At 39.4% G+C, this 27069-nt stretch overlaps 1 protein-coding gene across 1 annotated transcript in view; it reads right to left on the minus strand.

Annotated features, from left to right (window-relative positions):
* Positions 1-27069, minus strand: part of RORB (RAR related orphan receptor B) — a 138920-nt gene that overhangs the window by 31496 nt on the left and 80355 nt on the right. Inside the window, exons 2-4 of the mRNA XM_064735747.1 lie at positions 9968-10053; positions 5591-5732; positions 2194-2595 (exon numbers count right to left, since the gene is read on the minus strand). Of these exons, the coding sequence (XP_064591817.1) occupies positions 2194-2595; positions 5591-5732; positions 9968-10053 (630 nt within the window). The remainder of the gene's footprint in view (positions 1-2193; positions 2596-5590; positions 5733-9967; positions 10054-27069) is intronic.

The following is a 27069-nucleotide window of genomic DNA, read 5'->3' on the forward strand; positions in this document are numbered from 1 at the left end:
ATAATATGAAATCAGCACATCCCAGGACTGCAAGACTGCAGCTCTACAGATGGTCCAACAATCCGCTGCAGCATTAAGAGACATTTTCTGCTTCTTTTTAAACACTGAAAATATCATTTGCCTGTGCACTAATCCAAATATTTTATGGTGCATCTCTTCCAGTTGTCAGCTGATTTGTTATACTACATTATCTCTCACTGTCTCCCTTACCCCTCTGCTGTACATGCCACAAATGAAAGACAGCATACTTGTGTAAAATCATAGCAGTTTAGGAGCCCTAGTTTCAATTCCAAAAGGAAAAGAGGTAAATCCCAGAGCCTCTGCATTTTGCTGTCAGAGATGGGCCATTTGCTATGTAGCACTCCCTCTGCTCTGGGTTTTCCCCTGATTTGTGTGCTTGAGAGGAGGGTGATAAACTTGGAAATGTGGGGTGGATTCACGGCAGGATGTTTTAGAGCTAGGAGAGAAAAAAAAGGGTGAAAAATGAAGAATGTTGTATTATTTCTAAGTGAACCTGCAAGAGATAAAAGTTATCTTGATTTAAGTTAAAAAGATAAAACTTTGATTGTCTGAAGTCAAAAGGTCCCATTGACTTCAGGGGGATTCTCTGGCCACTAAGGACATAGTGACCATATTCTGTCTTTGCACTCATTTCTGCAACTGAGCACAAACCCAACTCATGGACTATCAGAACTCCTGCATTTCTGGACTTCCCTGGGTCTCTCTGGAAACTGGCACCAGTACTCTTTGGTAGTGGGTCTGCAGGGAAACAGCTCTTAAGGACTGTTTGCATTGCCTCTCGGCAGCTTTGCAGCAGTGTGATCCACAGTTGCAGGACTGAGGTATGCACAAGCCATGTGTGAGTAATACTCATATGGCCATGACAGCTGAGGGAGCAAATGTTCATCTCCAATCCTGCACTGTGGGTGTACAGTTTTATTGGACAGTGGCCTGGGCCAAATGTGATAATAAAGCGGGTCTTAATAAACAGAGTGCCATATAAGTTTTAACTTTGTCCTGGACAATTTGCCGCTAAAGCACAAACGTGTTATAGCGCTCCCTACAAAGCACGCAAGGGCAGAATACATGCTATCAATTTTAGCTGCAACGTCCTTTTTTTACCAGACAGTAACTACTATATATCCCACTACTGTAACGCATATTGAGGGGAGGCCACAGCCCTCAGCAGGACTGAGCACAAACACACATTTACAGATCTCAGTGTAATCCATGTACATGAGTCAGCAAAGTTAGACCAGAACTACAGGGTTTTTCCATGATTTGAAATGAATTAATTTGTTAAGAATGCTCTTGAAGATGACTTTTTACCTTCTTCTTTTTTTTTTTTTTTTAATTAAATTCCATTAACAAAATGTTACCCTTAGATTAAGCTCTCAGCCACAACTGATTCAGCATATTTCACTTCTTCAGGTACCTAATTAGGATGCCAATCTTTGTTCATGTTATTTCTTTGTAATAGAAGTAGTACTTCCAGTGGCTTTGGTGAAATACAACTAGAAGCATTAGATGAACAGAAATCCTCCTTAGACCAAAATCACCTTTAGTCATTGAGTGTCTAACAGCCTCACCTCACAGAGGGGTCTCCGTCAGTTGTCAAAGATGAAAGCAAATGGACAGGCTCTCCAAGGCCTTCGGGCAGAGAAGTAGGGATACCCACAGAAATAAATTCAGAGTTTGTGCACTTTAGGAATTTAGTGAGCGTGCTCACATCTGTGCAGCTAAAGTAGGAACTGGTACTTTTTCACAGTAAGTACCCTAGAATTTGCTGCTATGGGGATTCTGGGTGTTGACAAGAATACGGATAGTTGGCTGAAGAGATCATTTAACCCTGCCAGTAATGAGCTCATTTGAAACAAGCCCCTTCCTAATTATCACTTGGTTATGATTGATTCATCACCTGCTTTGATGCTCTTATTTAATAAACAGAAATGAACTGCTGGTTTTAAGAACTGCATAATTTTTTATAAAAAAAGATCTGCCTTAACGTTATATCGATTAGTTCCAGACTTATTTTCTTTCCCATACTCTCTGTATGTGTGTGCACACACACGTGTGAATATGTAACTATTGTGTACCTGTGCGTGGAATGCCTGTATGACATTTTAATGAAAACAGTACTGGATCTTAGCTTATATATGCACATTGCACTACAGGAATAAGAATTTTTCTTACCGATTTCGCTCATGGATATCCCTGGAGCTAATTGCCCGCTGTTGAAAGAACTATAGGTAAACAAGTTTGGTACAGAGGTGAGGTCATAGATAGGTTCCTGCTTTATCTGTTTGATTCCAGTCATGTCTAACCCAGACTGGTCTGGGGAGGGCTGGGCAGAATCCACGCTGTAATAGCCCTCAGACTTGGGCAGGTCGATGACGTGCCCGTTGGCGTAGGTGCTGCCAGTCTCGCTGTTCAGATTGTTCAAGCCATTGCTGATGCTGCTGCTGTAAACCCTGGCCAGAGCTTCTGCCTCACCACTCTGCTGCTGCCGCTGCTCCTGCAGGCGCTGCTGGTGCTTCTGCACTTCAGCATACAAGCTATCCCGCTGCTTTTTGGACATTCTTCCAAATTTCACAGCTGAAAAGCAAAGCACAATGTAAAACCATTGCCATCTTTAAATTTTTCTCGATTCCCCTCAATGCCACCACTCTTCTGTCGTTAACTTTCAAGGTTGATTTTGCTGTGGAAACACCTTTTTCTGCGGAAATGAGAAAGGATGCAAAGCTTTGCATCACGTACATCTCATAAAGGAAAAAATATTGCGTACTTGATTTTACTAGGTGACAACAAGAACTCCTGTTTGACAGGAGGGCCTCAGTCAAGCAATTCACTTCCCACTATGAATGTTAAAAAGACCATGCATCCTTTTATATCTTTGTGTTCACTGAACAACCACCCAGAGCTGTATGAAATGTACAGTCTGTGAATTCATATCCATTTACTAACTTTCCACAAATCTTTACACAGTACACTAACAAGATTAGTATTCTGGGTGAAAACAAGCCCCAAAAACTTATTACCATATCCTTTCAATGGGGTGTTATCTTCCTACTTTAAAAAAAATAAAAAAAATACAGGTTAGAACCTAGACGAAAATAACAGATTTGAAAGTAAACAGCACAAATGAATGTCATCTTTTCCACAGAACAAAGTCTTAGGGATTTATGCAATCTCCATTTCAATAACCTTCATGCACAAACCCATACACTCCTTCTGATGAGAAAGGGAGGAAAATATAAGAGGGCAAACCATTTTCCCCAGAAACAGGGTTCATTACACTGAGACTGAAATTTTCAAAGGTGACAGGCTGATTGCTGTGGAGCTAGGAGGAGTAAATTCACAGCCTGTACACACAGCAGATCACAGCTGATTATCACTCTCCACCCCCATCTCTCTATAAATTCTGGTCTTTTACTGGGCTCAATCTTGGGATCTTAGAGCAGAGACAGTTGTTGATTGTGCTCTAAAACAAATGAGAGATACATCCAGCAGAATTCATCAGAACAGGTATGGGGACATAGCTCCTGAAATACAGAGATCTACGTATTATCAGGTGTATTTTCTATATTGTGTATTTTCAGTCTGTCTGAAATTTGGATCAATTCAGAATCATATTTATTAGCACATTACTCTCATTTAGCCCTTGAGAAGAATATGAACTTACACGTGGATAATGTAAAATTCTTCATTCAGGAAAAAGAACAGAAGAAGTAGAGCAAAATATGAAAATACAGTGCCAGAACAACAAGGTGACAGCTGCTTTACTTTCACTTTTTTTTTTCTTTTACATCTAGAGGGTTTTTTTCTTATTGCCAACCTAAGTTTAGTTGCAGCCCTACATTCAGGCTACAAGTTACCTCACACAAACACAGCCTGCCCCTGGAATCAGGGGCATGGTATGCTGCATACCCTTATGGACAATGTACAATGACTGTATTTTAAATAATTTTGAATAATGCAATTGTGTATTTTCTTCAAATTTAGGGCCTCAGCAATAAAACCAATGCTTATCCTCATTATATATTCATTAATTGGATTCTCCAGCTGCTGTCAATTAGCATCCTGCCTCTGCATGATAAAAATGCATTTATTACATGGCTGAGAGGTAAAAATCAAATTAAAGTTTTCTGTCAAAAAGTTTACACAGCCAATTTTAAATTTGCAAGAGCTGTTAGTAGCCTTAATCCTAAACAATCATGAAGACCTTTACATCAACTAGGACAGAACTAAGTGATCTGTTGGAAGAATCACTCCTTTTGTCTCTCTGCAGTGGTCGCTGAATTACTGGTTGGGAAGATGACACTGTCAGTCACATTAAAATGCCCCTGTGATTTATCTTAAATCATTGGAAGATACTATTTTCAGGAGGAAAGCATGTGCTGTTAAATTGTTGAAATGTTACCTCTTTAATCACCATGAAGAATTAAGAGCTAAGGTGTCAAGTAAACTGGGTGCTAGGACCAAAAAGAATTCATGGACTAAAGGCCCTTCCCAGGTGAGGCTGGTAAACAAGTAACTTCAGTGAGGCATAAGACACACTGAGGCAGAAGAAGACCTATTATGGTCCAAATTTTGACAAGTTTATAGCCTGTGGTCCATCTAAATAAATAGCTCTTTATGTAATTTCTCCATCAATGACTCAATTTAAAAACACACATTTTGAGTCAACCCTTTAAGAGAGAAAATTGCTTCCAGGAAATTGAAATTAATATAAACTGCTTAAAAAAATTAGAACATTTTCCTCTAATACTTTCTTACTATATGAAACATGTTTTTGAGCTGGAAACCCCCTGCACGAGGAGTGGTGCCCAGGGCATGCCAGCTGTGGGCAACCTTGGTCCCACTGCCTGCAGTTTTGGTGTGGTGCATGTTCTCAGCTGCTGATATTGGCTGGTCACACCACCGCCTGGAAGGTGGAACTGAGCTCTACAGGGAGCACAGGATCCTGAGATGGCATAGGCTGTGGAGCTTTCCTCTGGCATAGGATATACTTTCAGTACTAAATTAGGAAACTTTCTTCTGCAGACCCAGGTAGGGACAGGAGGCAATGTGCAAGTAAAAGAAATGGGGTTTCTTCCAACACAAAATATTTGGTCAAGTGCACTGAAAAAAACAAACAGAAACCCATAATGATATCAAGGTGTAAATTGGTGTAGGGTTGCATCTCCTTACTACCAGTCCTTCAGAGATTTCAGGGAAATGGATGCTTTCACACATCAATATGAAATGTTAAGAAAAATGCTGATGTTTAATGTAATACTTAATGTAAACCCACCTCTCCAGAGATGACTTTTTTGTGCTCTGTGTTTTTGATTAGAATAACATATTTCACTTCTGCCTCTTTTTGCTCTAAACTGACACTGCTCTCCATTTTGTGATTTTCCCCACCCCTGCCCATAAAAATAGCCTTCTTTGTTAAGTGGATGGCAAAGTTCGACTCACAGCGCACGCCTTACAAAGCACGGAGCTTCTCCTCTCTCTTTTTGCAGAAATCTACAGGGAGTTTGAGTAAGTCAGCAGCGAAGAAAAGTTTCAAAGGGCTTAGATGTGAAGCACGGATTTGACTCCTTACCATCTCGAGACATTCCCAGGGCAAGACATTTCTGCAGTCGGCAGTGCTGGCAGCGATTTCTGTTGGTTCTGTCAATTAAACAGTTTCTCTGTCTTGGACAGGAATAGGATGCATTGTTCTGCTGACTCCTCCGAAAGAATCCCTTGGGGCAAGAGAGCAGGAAAGACCAAGCATTACCACAAGTACATTTATGTGTGTGAGTATGCATGCAGACACACACACACAGAGGAGCATGCAAACAAATACAGCAAACCCCTGTTTAGAGCACTGCTACTTATGCTGTGGCTCTGCAGATATGGTGATATTGCATTAAAGAACATTTAATTATAACACGGAGAACTGTGTATTATTCTGTAAAGAATATCATTCTGCTTTGTTAAAACTAAATTATGTTGCAGGATGCATTTTTACCATGCAATAATGATCCCGTATCATCTAATACTTGCTCCTGATAGACGAAAGACTTGTCGGAATTTGTAAGAGATGACTTCAAAGTACTTGTTTTGACATTTCTCCCTTTAATGAAGAGACTAACTGTAACTGTAGAGGTAACTGCTACTGGGTACACATAGCATGAGAAGCTGAAGTCTGCTGTTCACTTTTACTTGGCAAATGTTGATCTGATCTGGAGAGGCATATGATTCAGGAGTGAAGTAATTAAAATTCAGTCTTCACAAAAGCACTAGGATATAATGACTGTATCAAGTAAAGCCAACACACAAAGGAGAAAGCAGCACCTTCAGGCACTACCATGAGAATGTAATGGCATTTTCCACGGGCTGTTTGTCTAGAAATCTGAGGGCTAGAGGGGAAGTATATACACCCAGGTCTTTATGAGCTGCCAGCCACTACGAGGTGGTGCCAAGAGCGGCACCAAAAGGTGCTTCTGTTGTGGTAGAAGTGACATGAAGCAGCTGAGCTGACAAGAGAAATGAAACCAGGAGGTGAAGAGAAATGAAAATAAATAGATCTGTACCAAAAAAAAAAAGAAAAAGGTCAGGAGTATCTGTATGTCCAGAGGGAAAGTAAAGTAGAGAACTCCCCTAACCAGTTTGGCAACTTTAAATGTTTAAATGCAAGCAGTGCAGGTTGTGGTGGGAAAGCTGAGGGATAGCCTGGCCAGTGGCTATGAGTAGTAAAACAGCAGAAATATCATTACTGCAGTTACACCAGTCACCAGAAGTGACACCAAAGTGCTTGTGCCGTTCTGTGGTGGCTTGCAAACACCTTGGAATAAAGCCAGAAAGCAACAGCCGACTTCATTTATCAGGAAAAAAATAGGGCATTTCTGCAGAGGCTGAGGGATGTTAACACTGAGCAATGGACTAAGTCACAAGGTGACAGTGCTACAGGCCTCAGCTCACTTGCTACAGCTTATACATGAATTCTGTCTCAGGTCCTGGCGAGCTGAATGAGGGTGGTGTGGTGTCAGTGGCAGTGAAAGGCACGGGGTTCCACCAAATCACTGCCACTGCGAGCACAGAGACCCGCCTGAACTGGGTCGAGCTTGTTCTATCAGCGATTACAGTATATCTAAAATATAAAATAAATTTTATGACTGACACTTTTCAGAAAATAGATGTCCTTTTGGGGAACTCTCTGAAAAATACTGGTGGAAACTTAACTGATCTTAGCTGACCAAAACTTTCCTGATATAGTAAAACTGCCTTTAATTTAAGACTAAATAGATGCTAATTGCATATGTCTTTGCTGAACTTTATAGCCAGTATTGGTTTTGACTTGTGAAGGTTTTCTGTTTTCAGTTTTAAATTTCAGCAGCATCTATGGATTTCAGAGAAAAAATTAATTCAGTAATGTTAAAAAAACACACTCAACCATTTAGCATTGACAGTGCTTTCTCCTGCAGTACTTTTTGTTCCCTTAAAGGTTGATCTCACCTCAGAGGAATTTGTTTAATCTTTGCCCTCCTTAGCAAAAAAGGACCATATTATGTATCAAGGGTTACATAAGAGAATTAATTTACAGAGGGTAATTAATTTTTCTGAGGAGAATTTTATGTTCTCATTCTCCTGCATAAGATCTAAATGTTGTCTTTTAAAAAAGAGGTAATACTTTCATTTTATTTTTATGTTATCTTTGTATAGATTTGGCTACATTGTTTTACATTGGAATAATTCAATTTTGTGTGAAGGAAGATGTATTTCATAGCTGAGGAGCTAAAGAGTCAAATACAGATTTCTCAACATGGACAACAAGCCTTTGAACAGATCCCTTCAGCCACCACCCACAGCCAGTCTGAGAAGGGAAATTGCTGAATGAACTACTTTCTAATTCATGACAAAACAGTGGTGGAAAGTACTTTGCTGTGGGGGAAGGCACACAAAATGATAAAAGGCTTCTTAGCGAAGAAGCAGCTGCAGAGATGTGATGCAAACTTATCTCCAGGTTTCACTCTCTCTGTAAGAACAGTGTCAGACCTGCAGACTCACTCAGTGGGCATGCGCACATTCAGCATAAGGCAGGCATGCATACAAACCAGCAGCAATATTTCAGATGACCCTTAAGCACTTAGAATATGGGTCTGCCACAGCATAGCTAATGCAGCTACACAAAGTTAAAGGATTTTCTGTTCCTTGAAGTTTGCAGCACTGCCACTGGCACTGTAATTCTCGGATGCAGTATCCAACAGGCTGCCTGGTGCATGGCTCAACTTGTGTGTATGCCTGTGGAGTGATTCCACCCTCCTCCTTCCACTCATGGCCTCTATTCCTAATAATTTCAGGTTTCCAACAAACCGAGACAAAAAGAGCCAGAAATGATGAGTATGCAGGCTGAGTGAATAGCTATTTAAGCGCTGGGCACTTAAATGGATAGCAGAGCTGCACTGCCAGAAACAGTGCTCACCTTAACAGGGAGCCCTGCCAGACTGGGATGCCTCCCAGTGGAACTGACACGAAAAACCGACACCTTTTCTTCACACAGGCTCACAAAACAAGATTAGAGTAATTGATCTGATACAGCAAAACTGGCACAAACCCAATAGGAGCTAAAACTTAAAAGTGGAAGAGAATCTCTTTATCTCAATAAGCAGTCTACTCACTGAGCACAGTGGTATCATCTCCTCTTGAGGCACACACAAGGACTAGCATTAACCCTAATTATTTCTACGGAAGACTATACCCCTAGACAGTCTGTGGGCTCTGAGTACTGAGAGAAGATGCTCTTTTTCTGCTTAAAGTAATTTCCTTCCATAGCTTTTGTGCCAACTTTGAAGTATCAGATCAATTAGTTTAATCCTGTTACATGTGATCATCATAAGAAGATGGTTATTTCTAGTCCAGTGCCACAGTAAGACAAAGACACACTGCAAATTGTTCTGTTTACAATTGTCAATGTTCCTGAAAAAAACCCTTGATCTTTACCAGTATATTGGTTCTCAATGTACTGGCAGTAAAGCATTTCTTTTGCAAATGGGTGCACTCAAATTTTCAGATTTTTCAGCTGTTCTAATACTTTGTAAAGCATTAGCTACAGACTTGTGATTTCACACTGCAATAGGCACCCATTTTCAAACGTCCTAGCTTCTGCGTTCCACATACAAGAAATCAGAGACACTGCCTCTCTAGCTTTGCAATTTCCCATTTACAATTAAAACTGAAATACCAAAATGTGGTATGAAACTCTTGTCTGTCATGAGTAATAATGCAATTCCTTAGGTAATAAAATTGCAGACAATTTTTAAAATTGAAGCCTTTCTTCTCTCTGATTTGGTCTGATTTGTGTTATTTGAACTAATGCCTGAAATAATATGTTGATATGTCTAAGCAGCAAATCTATGCGTTTCCCCCCCTCCACTCCCTTTTTTAACCTCCAATTCCCAGAAACTGCTCCTGCACTAAAGCCTTTAAGGAAGAAGACAAAGAATCCTTTTACACTACTCATAATGTAAGGCATTCTTTCTTTTTGAGACTACAATTTGGTCTGCAGATTGTGTGAAAGGAGATAAAAAAGGACCCAGGTCACACCTGTAAGCTTTTAAAAAAGGCTGACCAGAAGTAACATGCCAACTGTAATGCTACAGGGGTTGTATAGGGAACAAGATAAGAAATCCACCTCCTTCAAAGCTGATTTAAGGCAGAACGGGTGTGACTTCCAGTTGCCAGCCTCTATTGGTGTCAGCACTTACACTGCACCAGATGTAATTAATTCATGTTTCAAACAAGGAGGTAGCTCTAAAGACTATTTGATAAAATGGAAAGCAACTAGGAAAATTAGGCATGAAATGCATCTTTATCATCAGTAGGCTTTACAGCCTTTGGCACCACTTGTTTGAAAGCTTGTAAGAGTGTATCACTGTACAGAGGTGCCTGAGGCTAATGCAAATGATGATGACTATGCTGTATTAAAATCTCATACCTTGCAGCCTTCACATGTGATGACTCCATAGTGTATTCCAGAGGATTTATCACCACAAATTTTGCATGGTATCACTTCAATTTGTGCTGAAAGAGAAAACAAGGCAGATATTTTGAGTATATAATTGTATTAATTTCTTTTTTTCTCAAAATGAGATCTTTGGAAATAGAGAGTAGATAACCAGCTGAACCCCAACAATACAAAAATGCTTTGTATTGTATGTCTGTTTCTGAATGCTTTTGTTTGGAAAATTTTAAATGCTTCACATTATGTAGTTTCTGCTACATCCCACAAAACTCTTCAACAGTTTAAAATGTCTCACAATTAGTAAGCTTTTCTCATATTCCTTTTTTAAAGTTTTTTTTTTTACTGGTTAGTTTTATAATTATTATTAAAGATTATTGCTAATGACAGTCATTAGGGGTCCTAAAGAACAATCTGGATTGTCCTTTCCTACATACTTCAAATATTTGTGACTTTCCATTTTTCTGAGGTAGAGATACAGGGTGTATTTTGATGCCCTTTTTAAAGAAGAGTAGACATGATGAAGTTTTCACTTTCTTCAAATTACGTTCAAGACATGAAGATACCAATACCACTGTCAGAGACAGGCAGGTAAAAGCTTGCTTCATCTTGCTCTCTTCAAACTACTTGCTTTAATCCTAGGTCATTGGCAGGCAAGGCCCCCAGATGGAGTTTAGGTAGCCAGTGGCTATGTGCTGGGAGAGTCAGGTACAGCCTGAAAAATGTTTACATATGGATGTGCTTCAGATCCTCTTATAAACATAGTGGTCATCTGATTCTGAGAAGGAAAACACATTTCATTGTCTTTTAAATATTTTTTTTGTTAACGCAAATGTTTGATTCTCTCAATTACTTTGAATCCTGTGTCTTTCCTTTGATGATGCTGTAAGAGCACATTAGACATGTAAGGAAAAACTGTGCCTTTATTTAAGTCAGACGAACTGAGAAGAAATGTTAAACTTATTTTCTCTCCCTTTCATTTTCTTCTGTGTAGGATGCTTGCCTCCCTGCTATTCTCCTCCTACTTATTTTCTCCTGGCAGATGCTGTTTCTCCATGCCCAGGGCAGGAACAGCAGCAGTTCTCTGCAACTCAAGTCATCCATCAAATCCTTGAGTATTAAAGCTTTTTTAGTAGAGCTAGCCCAAGCACAAGGATAGGTAGCTGTTAGTACATTTAACAAGACACGTTTAACTCTAAAATGGATTGAGACAGAGAAACAAGATTATTGTCCAGATGCTAATCCTAAAAAGAGCATCCCATTTCAAACTTGTGGGCTGTTGAAAAGACTAAAAAAAACTGGAAACAAACGATGCATAAAAATGAATGCAATTGTAAGCTAAGCAATAAATATGCTTGCACAGTGAAAATATAATCATATAGCCTGGATTATGCCCTGTTTCTACTTATGATTATCATTTATGTCTTTTAGCAGAAGCCAGAAGTTTCCTTCCTGCTACTTCCTTCCTCCCACCACCTTGTAGTTAAACAACCAAAATTCAGCACTGTGTCCCAGCGAGCCACCTCCACCACACTTCCCACCGAAAGGTGCATTGCATACCCTACTCCTTTATCCTCCTATTTAGTGTGGAGGCTTCAGGCGTAAACTGCACAGGGGGAACACTAGCAGGCCCTCTACTTTGGAAAGTCATTTAACTATTCCCTTGGGACAGCATATTCCAAGGGACCCAGGCAAGAGGCACTTATGGACGGCTGAAGAGACTTTAGCTCACCACCGTGAGCTCATTTTCCTGACATACTCTTTCTGATCTAGCATAATTTTAGGTTCAGGCCAGTAAACCAGTTTTAAAACTGCTCCTAATCCATGCTAGAGGGAACAGAGGGAACTCCTTAACAGAGAAGCACTTGCAGTTCTTTGGAAATTTTTCCAGGTTGGTCCTGCTCAAAAATTCCTACGCCTTATGCCCACTAGGATAAAAAACCCTTAAATATGTGCCTCCGGGCGCTGCTCTTTGTGAGGCTACTTTGAGTAACTGCTCACAGGTCTCTGTCTGAAAGTCATGTAGATGGAGAAAGTCTCAGCTCTGGGGCCATGTGCTGCTTTATGTTACATTGACATATGTCAATGTCAGAGGCAGGAACTACAATGAAAATATAAAGAAATCTTCAGGAAAAGACAAGACAGAGGAAAAAAACCACCACAAAAACATCAAGGTACTTTTAATATGACTTGCATATACCATTTGTAACTCTGATAGGAACAGAGAGAGAAGAATTTATCCTGAGACACTGACTGCATTTAGCACAGTACTTTTTACTGTAAGCAAACAACAATTCCATGCATGAGTCTCAATTACAAGCTCTACATTCATGGTATTTGTAGATCAAGTCCCTAAATGCTAAGGCTTTGGGTTTCAATTAATATGTAAAAAATATTTTAGACTTGTGACTCTTCAGTTAATTCAAACCTTTATTTGAAAATAACCATTCTATAAATTAGTAAATTAGTTTTGTCTAGGAAATTGCAACCATTTCTTGTTAAGAGAACTCACAGAAAAGACTTCCTAAGGACACGAAAGGCATTTGAATAAGATTGGAAAAGTGTATTTTGCTACTGTCCCCGACATTTCTTTAATAAAAGAGCGGAACAGTTTCCGGATTCCTAACAGAAATCTTGATTGTACAAGCCAGATAAAAAAGAAACCACTGTATTCCCAGAAGAGTCTTGAGATACTGTAATGAACATAGAGCAGACTGCAGAATATTCTGAGTTGAAAGGGACACACAAGAATCCTCAAGTTCAACTCTTAAGTGAGTGGCCTGTGTGGGGATTGAACACACTGCCTTGGCATTAGTAGTTGGCACAGGGCACTACACTTTCTTCACATTCTGATTTTATTTGTCCACCTATGATCTTACGTTATTTTTCTTACTCCCTTCATCTATTCAGCCAACAAACAGTTCAGGGAGCTGCATATCTGACTTTCCTTACAGCTATTACAAAATAAGCAGCTTTCTTCTGAACTCCTTAAAAATATAAAATGCATTGACCAAGTGCCACTTCCTAAATACTGAGGGCAAAAGTTGAATGAACAAACAATTGTGGAGTTGCCACAATGGTAGCTTTCACCAGCACAGGAACAGAACTGACAAATCCCAATATGATAAACTTGAAGAAGGAATTAGAGCAAAACTACTTAGCTCCACTTCGAAAGCCTTTCCACTTGCCTTCTCACCCATTTTCCTCTGATACTATGAGCAAGAAAAATGGCTCCCACCTCTTTTCAAGCAAGTCTCAATCTGAGCCCACTTCTCCAATTTTTCAGTAAGCACATTGAGATGTACCACTCCACAAAAGCCTGCAAAACCACTATCACCCTAACGTCTAAGGAAACATTTATAATGTTTGTATATATACTGCACAGTGATTGCCCCCTACCACCAGTTGTAGCATCCTTCCTCAGTACCACAGAGTCATGTCTCTGCAGTTTTAATCTCTTATTCTATACTGAAGTTGAAAGTTCTTTAGGACAGGAAACTGCCTCCAGTTTTATGGGACAGTCTAGAAAATGTAATGCCACAATGGAAACTAATTAATTCTATATGACTAGTAATTCTCATCCACAGATGATGGGATAACAACCCGGAATCTAATTCAGTCTCTCATGAAAACAGAAAGTAGGGTGGAATTCCATCAAGGAAGTAAATCTAAAATTGTCTCACGTATTTAAAATGAACAGTTACATATAAAAAAATCAGTAATTAGAAGCATCTTAAACAAAACATTAGCTCAAATGTGCCACAAGAAAAATCAAAAGCACACTGCTAGGTTTTCTTTTTTTCACCAACAGAATATTACACATGGACAAAAAATCTAAAGGCAGAAAAATGATCGGGTTTCAAAAGTTATATGGGTGAATCTGTATGGGAGACAGTTTTCTGAATTCCTCTTGAAAGGAAGGTAAGAGTCACAGTTTTCTGAATTCCTCTTGAAAGGAAGGTAAAGCCAACAAGGTAGTTAATGTATCAGAGGTGTATTTGTGGGGATTGTCACTCACATGCATATGATGCCTAACAAAGAAAAACAAAGCTCATATTTTATATAATTTCAGTTTAATACCTGAAGAACTTCACTTGAGAAAGACAGGACTATCATCTCACAGACCTGTAGCTTTGGTTTAAGGGGAAATAAAGAATTGACGTTTCAGTATTTAGTTCTTGATCAAAAGATGCTAATAAAGCATGCCAGGCAAAAACTTTGAAAAGCAAGTCCTTTCTCTAATTTGTAGATCCAAGAAAGGTTGCACTTGGAAGCATCAAGACTAATCAGAAAACTGATAGTGAAAAAACCCCAACTGCTTCACCTTTCAAGAATTCCCATCACCCTTTTTTTGGAGTTCCTTGAAAATTGCTGGTAGATTGGCCTAGTTCACTTCCATGTTTCGATTCCTAACTGATTTCAAATTAAGTACATTCACCATTTTTATCTACTTGCCAACTCTGCCTTTTTTATCCTGACCTCTGTGAATAGGAAACGCCTTTTTTCCTTGCATGTAACTGTCAGTGGAAGTTTCCATGGTAAGTTAGGCTGGCAATGAGATCTTGGCATACCCTTTGCTACTGGAATAGATGTTCTCTAGCTTCTCAGCAAGATGTTAGGTGCTTTGCATTTAATAATCTGAAAATATACAGCTGAGGAAACTACTTATGTTTAGAGCCTCTGTCATACCTCATGCAGTGAGACCTATATAGTTAGTATTATCTCGGCAAGTTAATTAATTCCAGATAATGTTAATTAATGTGTAGATACATTAGCTGTCAATCATAACTCAAATGAGCCATTAGAGGAAACTGATATGGTGCAGTTAACCCAGAAAAGTAATGTTTTCATAAAATCTCAGCACTTTTGCACAGAGACACATTAAACTCTGACTGTGGGTCTGGCCCCCGGATTTGTTGCAGCAACAGAGACTCTCTGCAAAGCTGATGGTTCTCAAGTAAGCCAGTACATCTCATGAGCGCAGATGCACAAATTTCAAGAAGCAGCAGTGCTTGTACATCTCTGTGTTGCACTGGGCACAGATAATAGATGTCATCCGTACGTAATTATAAAAACGTGTCTTGAGATCAAAGTAAGCAATAGCCCTAGAATTTGGATATTGAGAAATCTGATAGATCACTGCTCAAAATAGAAATCGGGTACATTAGTGAAAAAATGAATGTTTTTCTAATAAGTACATGCAATAGCCATGCCTGATTTCTTTCACTGTCTCACACTCCTAGCTGAAGTTTTTTTAGTTTATAACAAATATCACTTGGAAGGTTTTTTGGTAATATGTTTTTTTTTGCCCTTCCTCTTTCATGACTTTCCAGTGGGGAAAAAATGAACAAAAAGAACCCCAAAACAAAACCCAACCCAATCCAACCCAAGTCAAACCATGATGAATTGTATACCAGCTCCCCTTACAGATCAATTCTGCCTTTTGCATGCCTACTCCAAAGACTACTGAAAAAGAGGATTTTAAAACCTAAACTTTTTTTAATGGCAAGTCTTTATGTAGTTACTCTCTGCATCCTTATTGCGTGCATTTAAAATCTATTAAAACAAAAGATCAAACCTTAGAAATATGTGTGATGATGATTGTAGAGTGATAAAAAGTTTTAAAATTATGTGCTGTATATTAGCCTTTTTGTATATGAAGAAATATACTTATATCTGCACTGTAAATACATACTTTGGAAGATGTCTTCCTGAGTTCCACGGCAATCGTAATGTCTACTGAACACTGTCAAATGGTATGAAATAGCTGAATATGAGTTCAAATGATTACGGCTGCTCCACAGCTAGAGGTAATTTAAAACTGCTCATATTATCTCATCTTTTTGTATCTTATTGCTACACAGTAATTTTGGGGCAAGTCTGGAAAGAATTATATACTTGCCTTTATATTCACCAGAGAAGGTGAAATTATAAGGAGAAAAAATGAGCACAGTATAACAGCCTTAAGTGCTAATAAGCACTGAAGTAAGAAAAAATGTTTTGTTCAAATACTGTTTCTTTCCTTTCCTAAGTGTAATAAGTACAGAGGATCTAGCACTATAATTTAACAATTTATGAATGTTACATTTGTGATGATCCAGGGTTACAGATGAGATGAGATTTTCAGATAGATGTAATATCTTTCATTAGAGCAAGAGATATATTCTTTTTAAAAAAATCACTTTTGGACCTTTAGCTTTTTACCATAACTCAGGAGCAAAGACTTCAAGCCTCTGCAAGGCTGGATGTTTCTCTGTGAAGCAAAGCCAGTTGTGAGCAAAAAAAGGCAACAATTTTAAGAGCAGTGATATAATGTTGGAGATAATGATATATTTTGGATCACAAGAATTTTCATTTTCTGCAGACCTAATTATTTCAATTAATTAAAAGAATTTGTATTTTTGTAAAAAATTTGTAAATTTGTAAATTAACAAAGCCCCTGGATTTTCACTGCGTAATTTAAAGATTGGTGATGCAATTTCCTGGACTCCAGAAAAATACTGTACACTTTGTTGCCATGAATGTCAGCCCAGCCCTCAGTGAAACACTACGAGATTAGGAATCTGACAAAGGCACACAAATTGCTACCTAGAAGCTCGTTTGTTTCTTTAATCTGGACAAAACAGAGTGGCTGAAGTGCATAACAAACACAAGTGTTCAGGGCTTTCCCAGATTTTTTTGAATGGTTCACAGGCAAGGATGGCAGCAGAAGAGAAGCAGAACTGCCTGTATCCTCTGCTGGGCAGTGATGGCTAAAACCAAGTACAGCCCCTTGTCCAGATCCCAAAAGACAGAAGTCAGGTGCCTTGTCAGAAGCTGTGGCTCAAAACGCGATCCCTGAAAGTCTGTGCGCACAGAGGTCAGAAAGTGCCAAAGGATCAATAAACTCTGATGGCTCACCCAGCACTCTGTAAATCTGTAGAGAAGCATTTTCATTGCCTCTCAATGTGAACATCTCTGTATTAATCCATCAACCCTTTTCTCCAGTAATTCAAATTCACAGAAATTATGCGTGTAACTTCAAAGGATGGTACTACAGCAACACAAGTCATTACACAACACAAACTGTTGCCAAACTGATAATTTGGGCTCCACATGTGAGTTAAATCAAAGTTATTTAACTAAATGATCAAGGCCTTATCCTGGGCCCCCTAAAGAGCTCAGAAACTTGCCCTATTCACAGAGAAAAATTTAAGTATATAATATATGCTGAATTATTATGGTATAGTTTCTGTTTCCCCTCAGACTCAAGCAATGGTTCTGCTGATACTGCACACCTTCCCTAACGAGATTATTATGCTAATCCCAAATATTATACTACCCAAGCTATCCTATATTTGACTTCATCAGATCCAATGTTCTGCAAATAATCTCTAGGAGCTTTAGCTAATGTTTATATAAGCTGGTCAGGATGACTGAATAGTGGTGACACGGTTGTCTATGCAATACTCTAAAACAGTGGAAGTTTGGCACTTGGCCAAAAAATAGGTGCCTACGCAGAAAATGCACAGCAAAGTTCTTTCCTATAAGAATTATACTTAGTATTTACTCTGCCAAAATGTTTATCATAATTTCATAATAAAATGTCATATTTTTCATAATATTTACTATGCCAAAATGTTTGTCATAATTTCACAATAAAAGTTAATCATTTGACAATTAAAATATTTTATAATATATCAGGCATTTAGCAGGACATATTATCTTCACTCTCTACTTCTCCTTACTCAGAAAGCTACTTACAGCGTGCCAGGTATTGCTGACCTGTTGTTTCCTGAACACAACAATCCACATCTGCATTCTTTTCCCTTCTGAATAAATGGACTAATGAACTGTGTAAAGGAAGAATTCAGATACCATGATAAACACTTTCAGTCCATTTTGCAAGTTGAAGCTGGCTGAAATGGTCATGCAGTAGTCAGGGCCTGTTTTTTGTGTCAGACATGCACAGGTCTCTGCTATGCAGTTACAAAGCTGAGCAGCACAGAGAAAGATGCTGCAGGAACTTGCTCTGCAGACCTGTTTTCCAGGCTGTGGGATCACACACAACCTTATCCTTCCTTACACCCAGCCAGGCGTTGCTGCTTACTGGAGTGGGATGGAAATGAACTTAAAACCTAATTCACCTCGTAGGGGACGGAGGGTGTAGTGGTGATTTTCAGTTCTGTCTGTAGCAGCACCCTCTTCTCCAGCGCTTTGCCTCCGGACCGCAGCTGCAGCACACCGACAATCTTTGCAGCCCTCACCTCCTCCCCCCTTACCTGCCCAGAGTCATTTGAGTGCCCACAAATTCCCACACTTCCAGTAACACTCAAACCTACACCCGTCTACACCATGCAAAATCTTCAAGGGAAATGAGGACTGCTGCACCGTTAGATTAGAGCGCTGCAGCAAAATGAGGGTCTAACTTGAATTATCTGGGACTTTGTGTGACTGCCATCACAGTCAAAGGAAACATTTCCAATCCACTTTCCTGCACCACTTTTCTTGCAATACCTTACTTTAGACACAGTATAACTCCTACAAGGCAAAATTATGAGAGACAGAAGCAATAAAAACCAAATAATAGTGATTTCAACCTGAAATACTCTGAAACCATCCTGATGATGCCTTCTTAAATCTTCCTGAACTTCTTCATATTTCCTTATATTTTTGATTATCACTATGGATTTTCACTTTTGCACATTGCTATTTAAATCTTTGCTCCATCTTTTGAAAAGCATTTAAATCAGCTGGAGATATTCTTGGATTTGCATCTGTTGCTGTTTGAAAAAATGTTGTACTTACCAGCTGTCTACTTACCAATTTAATCTGCCATCTTTTAAAGACAGGAGGAAGAATTAATCTTAGTAAAATTCCAAGTACAGTTGTCACAAGGGTAGACTTGTAAAATATGTTTAGTATCTCCCTCTTTATTTTTCACTGTAATGCCCCATAATGTTAATGAAGTGAAGAATAAAAATATTTCAACTCACCAGTTGCATTAAGTTTTATATTGGTTTGAATATCACACATTTTGTTGTAAATAAATAAGACTTCCAGGAGCAGAACAGTAGTCTCCCTACTAGCCTACTTACTTAGAGTTACACCTGTGCTGTTGCAAAAGTGGAGTCTTAACAGACTGCATTAACAAGATTAAATGGAAGAAGTAATAAGGCACAGACTGTTCCATGTCATTAAAGAAGGGAAGAAGGCTTCTGGAGGCACTAAGTAATGAAAAAATATTTCTTTTTGATATTCTATTCATGTATGCATTTTCTATTTCATTCCAATAATTTTTAAAATTTTTCCCCTTGAAATTCAGAATAAATCTCAGCTTTCCTTTGTCATCAGTTTTTGTTTCATATATGTATAAAGGTATGGAGGATTAGAGTGGCAGACGTAAGATGCCAAATTATTATAGATAAAATCTCCATGTTGTGAGACGTCATGAGCCTACATCTTGCCCACTTTCAGCCAGAGTTAAAAAGTAAGTTTGTGTTTTTAGATGCCATGCGACAGACCTGTCTGAGTTGCCCCTCTTGAATCCCAGGTGCCCTTAGGTTGTACAGAAAAGGGGAACTCAGGGGTAAGCTCTCAGTGTGAATCTCTAACAGAGCTGCTCAGAGCCTGGCACTGCCACAATTTTCGCCCATGCCTTCTATAATGTTTATCACTGCACCCTGTTTCATGGGCTGCACGTGCAAAGGCACAGCGGCTGCTCTGCCCCCAGTGGGGTGCAGCCGGACACAAAGCAAGATTTACACAGGCTTTCTGTCAAGAATGAAACACAGCAAAACAGTATGTGAGAAAAGAGCATTTCTACAAGACAAACTGCCTCCTTCTAATTCATTTTTCCCTTTTGAGTCTTTGTGGACTTCCTGTGCTTTGAAAGAATTCCTCTTCCCATCCCCATTACATATTCCTAGGCTTCTCTGTGGCACTGTTACCCCACTTCCAGGTAACCTTTCCTTTTTAATCCATTTTCTTGTGCCCTAACCTTTTGCATAAAGAAGTTGTTGGAATAAGTAAGAAGATTCTAACAGTTCTGTATTGATAACTGTGCATATCAATTTCCTTGGAATTCATGCCAAAGATAAAAAAGAGATAACTTAATTTTCAAGATTCAGTTGGCCTGATACATACAGAAGACTGCTAATCATACATGCTACTGGGAAAAAAAAAAATCAAAGTTGCCATCTCAGCCGTCTTTGCTTTGAATGCTTGCTTAGTTGAAATAAAACAGCTGAAAGATATTCAAATAAAGAAACATATGCAAGAGGAAATATTAGGGGACAGTTCTGAAGTTTGTGCAAATAGGCAGTATTATTGGAGATTGGGAAAAGTACAGAAAACAAACAAATACATGAGCTGAAAATAGTCAGGCTGAAGAAATATTTTCTCAATAGTACAGAAAACATTATTTGAAGGATAGCAAGGATGAGTTAATTACTTGCAACAACTCATTTAAATTTGCATAAGGATTACACAGCTATTTTTTTCATGTCTGTTCCTAGAATCAGCCACATATAGTCACATACATGTGTTGCTCTGGGTTTATAATCTTAAATACAGTCTCCAACTCTTGGCCTGTGGCATTTTGATAAATAAACATTTTCTGGCTTGGCAAAAAACAGTTCACTCTCTATTATTTCATTAATTGAAGCTCTTTGATGTTATGGAGCATAACTTTTCCGGACTGGGTAAATAATTGGTGTATAATTTTCCTTCTGTTGCAATAGTGTTTCATTCTGCTGAAGTACTGATTGCCTAAGAAGATCTTTAGGTCTCACTGTTTCATAAAATATTAGAGTTTCCCATTAGACACACCGCTTTCCTCTCAGATAAAAAACATGGATCAAAGAAATGGCCAAAAGAAATGAACAATATTTAAGTCAGATTTTTCCCCCTCTCTTCCCTCTGTAATTTGTGTAACTGAAAATTAGTTCTGCATGAGTCAGAAAGAAATAATAGATTGCTGCCAAATACTGTGTGTCCTGCTGGCGCATGATTTGGTATCAAACTGGTACTGAGCAATGGCTCCAGACACACCAGGTTTCAATTCCAGAACTGCCATTGACTGGCAGCCCAATAAGTCTCACTGCATGTCCTGCTGGATATGTGCTGCCTCTGCAGGGATCAGGGTGGGATCTTCAAGACTTCAGGAGCACACTGAACTGCCTCTAACTCTGGGAAAACAGGAAGTTCTTGTAAAATGAGCCACCACAACAGGAACTCAAGGAAAGCACAGACGGCAAATAGGGAGGCATTAATACCAGACCTAAATGGAGGTGAAGGTTTGGAATTAGCACATGGGGCAAATTCCACAGTGCAGACACAGTAGGAAGAGTGCAGGTGCAAACAATAGGAAGATGCCAGGCCTGGTGAGGCAGATCTGGGTAACCTATCCAGGCAAAAATTCCCACCATGGCAAACGGTGAGAAAGCAAACAGCTACTTACAGACGTGCCTTTCCAAGTTGTGGGAACAGCATCTATGCCTCATGGATAGTGGGAACCTGGACCTGGAAATGAGGGGTACCTCCAGAAGAACACCTTGGGACCCCCAGGACTGAGCTAACCAGTGTGACGAAGAACAAGCAGGATGCCAGAGGAATCCATGCAGTGGTATCTCTTGCTGAATCTCTCACTCTTTGTCTTCTCCCTCTTCCTCCTATTCCTATTGCTGTCTCCACCTCACATTAGCAATTAAATAAAATCTGTACTATTGATTTTGGTCTTGTTTGCACCTTAATTCAGTCAGAGGCATCTCTTACCAGCTCGATCCTAACAAAGAGCAGGCAGAACTTGGATGAGGAAATCTATGCAATATTTACTTTTTGAAATGAGACCTGATTTCAAGAAGAAAATGGAAGTTACATTTTAACTCTTACAGAAATATGATGATACAAGGTAATTTTCAGTTTGTATTTCTAGAAGTGTACCCCACCGACTCACAGCTGGAAAAAAACCTATGTTGAGAAATGATTTCAAGAGCCAAACAAATACAAAATGAATACTCCACTCATCTACAGCACAGGCTGCAGCAAGCTCTGGAATCCATACATTAAAAGCTCCCTTTTGACCATGAAGCTGCCCAATGAGCTGGCCTAATAGCCTGAAGCAACAGACAATCTCAATAAAAGGCATCCCCATGCACCTAGCATTCTTTTTAACTGTTTGAACACAAAGAGATCATAGAATCATAGAATAGTTTGGGTTGGAAGGGATCTTCAAAGGTCATCTAGTTCAGCATTCCTGCAATGAGCATAGAAAAGTCATATTTGCACATTCATGACAAAATATTTCCTGATCGTCTTCAAAAGGAAAGAGATTTCTTTTTTTGTATGATAAAGATTTTTGAGGTAAGGGTCTATAGAGAAATGAGGTGGAGTTTCTAGAAGAGGGTGGAGGAAATGGAGTAGCTTCAGTGGGTATAATTTTCCTGCTGTGTTTTAAACTAGCACATTAAGAAAAGAAGGAATTTGACACCACTGAACACTTTGTAATATAGCCTTATTCCTAAATGAATTATTCTCTCATCAGTCTAATTTGCTGAGCAGTTAATAGCATCTTATAACATCCACAATCACAGAATGAACTAAGGAAATGAGGAATGTAAACAATTTATCCCAGTAATTTAGAAAGAAAATAAACTATTGAAACTTTTACACAGAAACGGATTATCAGAGTACAGTAAAAACTCCCACAAAACTAATAGCATTTTCCTGAAAGACAAATATATTAAAATTCAAAAACTGATTGGGTATTATTTTTTTCTTGGTAAAAACTACTAATACTCAACAACATGGTCTGCTTGATAGTGGAGCCCTGGAAAAAGTTAAAGATAGAATCTAAAATGTTAAGCTTTGTGTTTTCCCACATTAACTGCACCTGCTTAAGTAGTATGATAAATTATATAATTGTTAGATGTGATGATTGTTTAGTAAATAAATATAATTATTATATAACCATAAGAAGAATAATGAGAAACTATGTTGGAAATTCAGAGGGGGGCTAAATCTATGTATACAATAGAACAATATAAGTTTAATAATTAACATGAAAGTTGTGTAACGATAATGTATAAAAACATGATCATTTCGGATGTATGGTCAGAGTCAAATTTGGGTTGAATATACCCCTGGCACCCAGAGCTCTTAATAAAAAGCACCGCATATAATCCCTCCATGATTATGTGTTTTTGAACGCCAACATGCTGAAGCCACCCTGTGCAATTCTATAGCTCAGGGAGTCCCTCAGCTTCTTGTAGGTAAAATCTGGTTTGATTGATAGCTGAGGTAAAAATTATTTAGCTAAAGCAAAGAAAATCTGGGCATCACTTTAGAGACAACAAATGTAGAGAGCAGGATGAAGGCGCAGTGGAATTCACTTCCACCTAGCAACCTTACTCTTTTAAGAAGCAGACACAAGATGCACCCTGTCTTGGTTCTGGTCAGAATGTTATTTTTTTTTAATGGACAAGAGGACCACAGTTAGGACATGGAGGTTATTCTCTACTACCTCATGTTGTTGCTGGGGGAGGAGGAAAAGGAGTCTTGTCCGGGAGGAAGGGGCTCCTTCTGGCTGAGTGAGTGGCAGAAGGAGCAGTCAGGTAATGCTGGCTTTAAGCTGGAGCGTGCAATTGGGAAACGCTCACGTTCCCAAGCACTCACACGTGAATCCTTTGCCCATCATACACACTTAGTTATTAACATTGCTCTCATTGCTCTTTCCACTAAATTGCTCTCATCCCCTCCTGCTCTGAGCTGAGGCAGCCTCCCTCTAAGTACTGTGTGCAGTTTTGGGCATTAAGCTGTTGGAGGGGTCCAAAGAAGGGCACCAGGACGGTGAAGGGCCTTTGAGGGGAAGCTGGGTGAGGAGTTGCTGAGGTGCCTTGGCTTGCTCAGGCTGGGAGGAAGCAGAGGGGCAGGCACAGATTTCTCCTCTCTTGTGGCCAGGGACAGCACTCAGGAAACAGTATGAAGCTAAGCCAGAGGAGGTTTAGGTAAGATATAAGGAAAAGAGCACAGTATTTAATGGGCATATTATACTCTCCTTATCATACACCAGCCTCTGGGAAAGCTGAAAAACACAACGGACAGCTAAAAACCACATTGAAAGCAATGGGTGGGGGAACCTTCACACACTGTGACTTTCACTTAGCCAAGGACACCTCGTTAGCTACCACCAGAGGCTCCACCAATTGGGCTGAGCTGCCCTGCCCAATCAAAACCTTCACAGATCACAGATGGGATGCACCCTGTGAGGTACATCTGATGAATGTGTTAGGGAAGAGACAGTTTGGATTAATCCAGGTTTAAGCTAAGACAAACCTGTCTGTGGGACTGTTTTTGCTCAATGACCCGGGTGTATTTGGTATCTAATGCAGTTGCATGGGGAAACATGATGTGTACCTGAAGGGAATTTGATTTTTAGGTGAGAGCAGTCTGTAATATTTTGTTGTATAATATTAGTAGCTGAATGCTGTAACTAGCATGGATAGTGAGTACGGACTGCTCCAGATACATGGTCATGAGCTCGTGATGCAGCTTGCTACCACCTGACAGCACAGCAGCCCTTCTGCCCTGGAAGGCATCTAGGACAGAGAACCCTCTGTCATGGGCTCAGTGAGCTCAACAGATATCTTGGAAAGACAGATATTGACTGTGGAAATTGTGCTTGTGTCTATATCTCTCTATATATGTTTATAGTTGGAAGGTGTAGGATCAAGATATTGATGGTACAGGATATGGGCTGGATAATGCCTTAGTTATAGCCAGGACAGAGCTCATGATTTGCAGTAGCCAGGAGGGGCTATGGCTAGGATCCAGAAGTTATTCTACACCACCTTAAGTCATTGCCAGGGTAGAAGAGTAAGGAAGTCTCTTCTGGGGAGAATGTGTTCCTTCCAGTCAGGTAAATGGGGTAGATGGAGTGGTCCTGTAGCTCTGGTTCTGAGGCTGAGAGTGGCTGGGTAACATGCATTCTGAGCAACCACGTGTGAATTGTTTGCCTTCTACATTTTGTTGTTATTATTGTTGCTGTTACAGCTAATTTTCTTACCTCATTGCTGTTTCCAGTAAATGGTTGTTATCTCAATCTGTTATCTTTACTTTTTTGTGCCTGCAATTCCCCTCTCCTGGAATGGGAGAGGGGCGAGAGTGAGTGGCAAATGCAGAGTCTCAGTGAGAGCACTAAACTGGGGAGTATCATTCCTAAACCATGCCACACCCATATATAGAACTCTTCTTCTGCCATTGCTCTTGGGAGTTGTATCAAAAATTATCCAGCTGTCTGGACAGTAGTCTGGGAGTGAGAGAAATGGAAAAAAAAAAAAAAAAAGTGTGTTTATCTGTGCAGAGGCAAGAGAGGCAAGACTACTGGTTCAGAACCTCATTTGGTATGGACTGATGCAGGGTAGCCAAAGTCAGTGAAGCTGTGCCAAACAATATTGATTATATTGACTGTAGGTCAGCTCCTCTTTTCATTTATTCTGATGTCACACAACAGTTGAAAAATAAAGTAGGGTGTTATAAAAAGGCTGTAGGTAATTGTATGATTCTCCTTCTGAAGGCTGCCTATGATACATCCCCAGGTCCTAACTGCCAGGACTGTAGAAAATTGAGCAGCAGCTTCTAGACTGTGGCCCGCACTATTATGAAGACGGTGCTTCTGTTCATTTATTTTAGGAAGTAGGTACTGTCCTTGGGGAATGTGATCATATGAACCTCGCTCTTTCTTTTGCTTTGTATATTTTTCAGCCATGCAAGCTCTGATCAACCTGGCAAGTGCCCTTTCGGAGGTTTGCCTTCCTCCTTTGCAGACACAGAACAGAAAGAAAAGTCTTACTGTATTCTGAAATCCTTGTGATCTGTAAATCTAAGTTTCTGCAGCCCTAGGGACATTTCAACAATGTGAATCAAGTTCTATTACACTTGCAAGCTAAAGATACAAAAATGGTGATGCTACTTTCTAGTTTAGAGAAAAATCAATAGAAGCTTAAAGAGAATGCTACTGTTTTAATCAGAGCTGCTATGTATGATAGAATATGGATAGCATAATATATATGTGACTCCCCCAATCACAGCAAAAGGATCAGCACAAGAAAATGGTAGCAGGATTTTCTGTCAGCTCTTTTTTAATTCTATTTTATTTTTTCTGGTAAAAAGTGATTGCAGCAGACTGCATGAAGGGGAGCCATGAATAAGAGAGAGCATGCTCTAAAGGTCTGTTAGTCCACTGTGCAGTACATTTTAAGTTAAAAGACTTCAAAAATGATAAGAGAGGCCATACCTCTATGTACAGAAAATAAGTATCTTTGGACAACCTTATAACACTGAGGTGACAGGCTTCCTCTGCTGGTATGAACTCTTTAGGTCTTTGAAAAACACTGAATGAATGTTAAGAACCAGGGACCAGAATACGACCCATAGAAAACTTGGAAAAGAAATTATGAACATGTACAGAATCATATCTTTGAACCGCACTGGAAACGGTGAGCTAATAGTAGAGTGGTCTAATATCGTAGTTCCCCATTTAAACTTGCAAGATCTGTGGGACTTGCTTTGCCTGACTCTTTGTCTCATCGGTTACTTACTGTTTTACCTCCCAAGAAGAGACTGACCACTCCTGATAAAAAAGTCTTTTCCCTAAAAGGGATGACTCATGTCCCTGACATGTGTAAAGAGAAGTTCACAGCTACATACATTCTGGAGCAAATCAGGTATTTTAGACTCCTACAGTCCAGATTACAATTTGTAATGGGCCATTTTCTGGAAAGCTATTGGTTATTTCTGTGGGTCAGTTTAGTTCTTCTAGTGGCCAATATGATTTGCTCCAATATTCACTGGTTGCCAAATTTATTGATATTTTTACTACAATTCAAAAAGTCAGTAAATTTTTAAATTGTGAGTCACCTTCTGAGAAGGAATACGCTGATAGCTCCTTCCAAGTTGAAAGCACTGATCTATATTGCACACTTGATAGTCTGAATATGAATGCCATAGTTGGGACACGTCTAAGTACATTCATTTGCCTGCACAGGATAAATAGCTACATGCCCCAAATTTTGAATGTTAAGGGAAATTATTTTGATATA

This window comes from Zonotrichia leucophrys, chromosome Z, assembly GCF_028769735.1.
Source record: "Zonotrichia leucophrys gambelii isolate GWCS_2022_RI chromosome Z, RI_Zleu_2.0, whole genome shotgun sequence".
Classification (NCBI taxonomy): Eukaryota; Metazoa; Chordata; class Aves; order Passeriformes; family Passerellidae; genus Zonotrichia; species Zonotrichia leucophrys.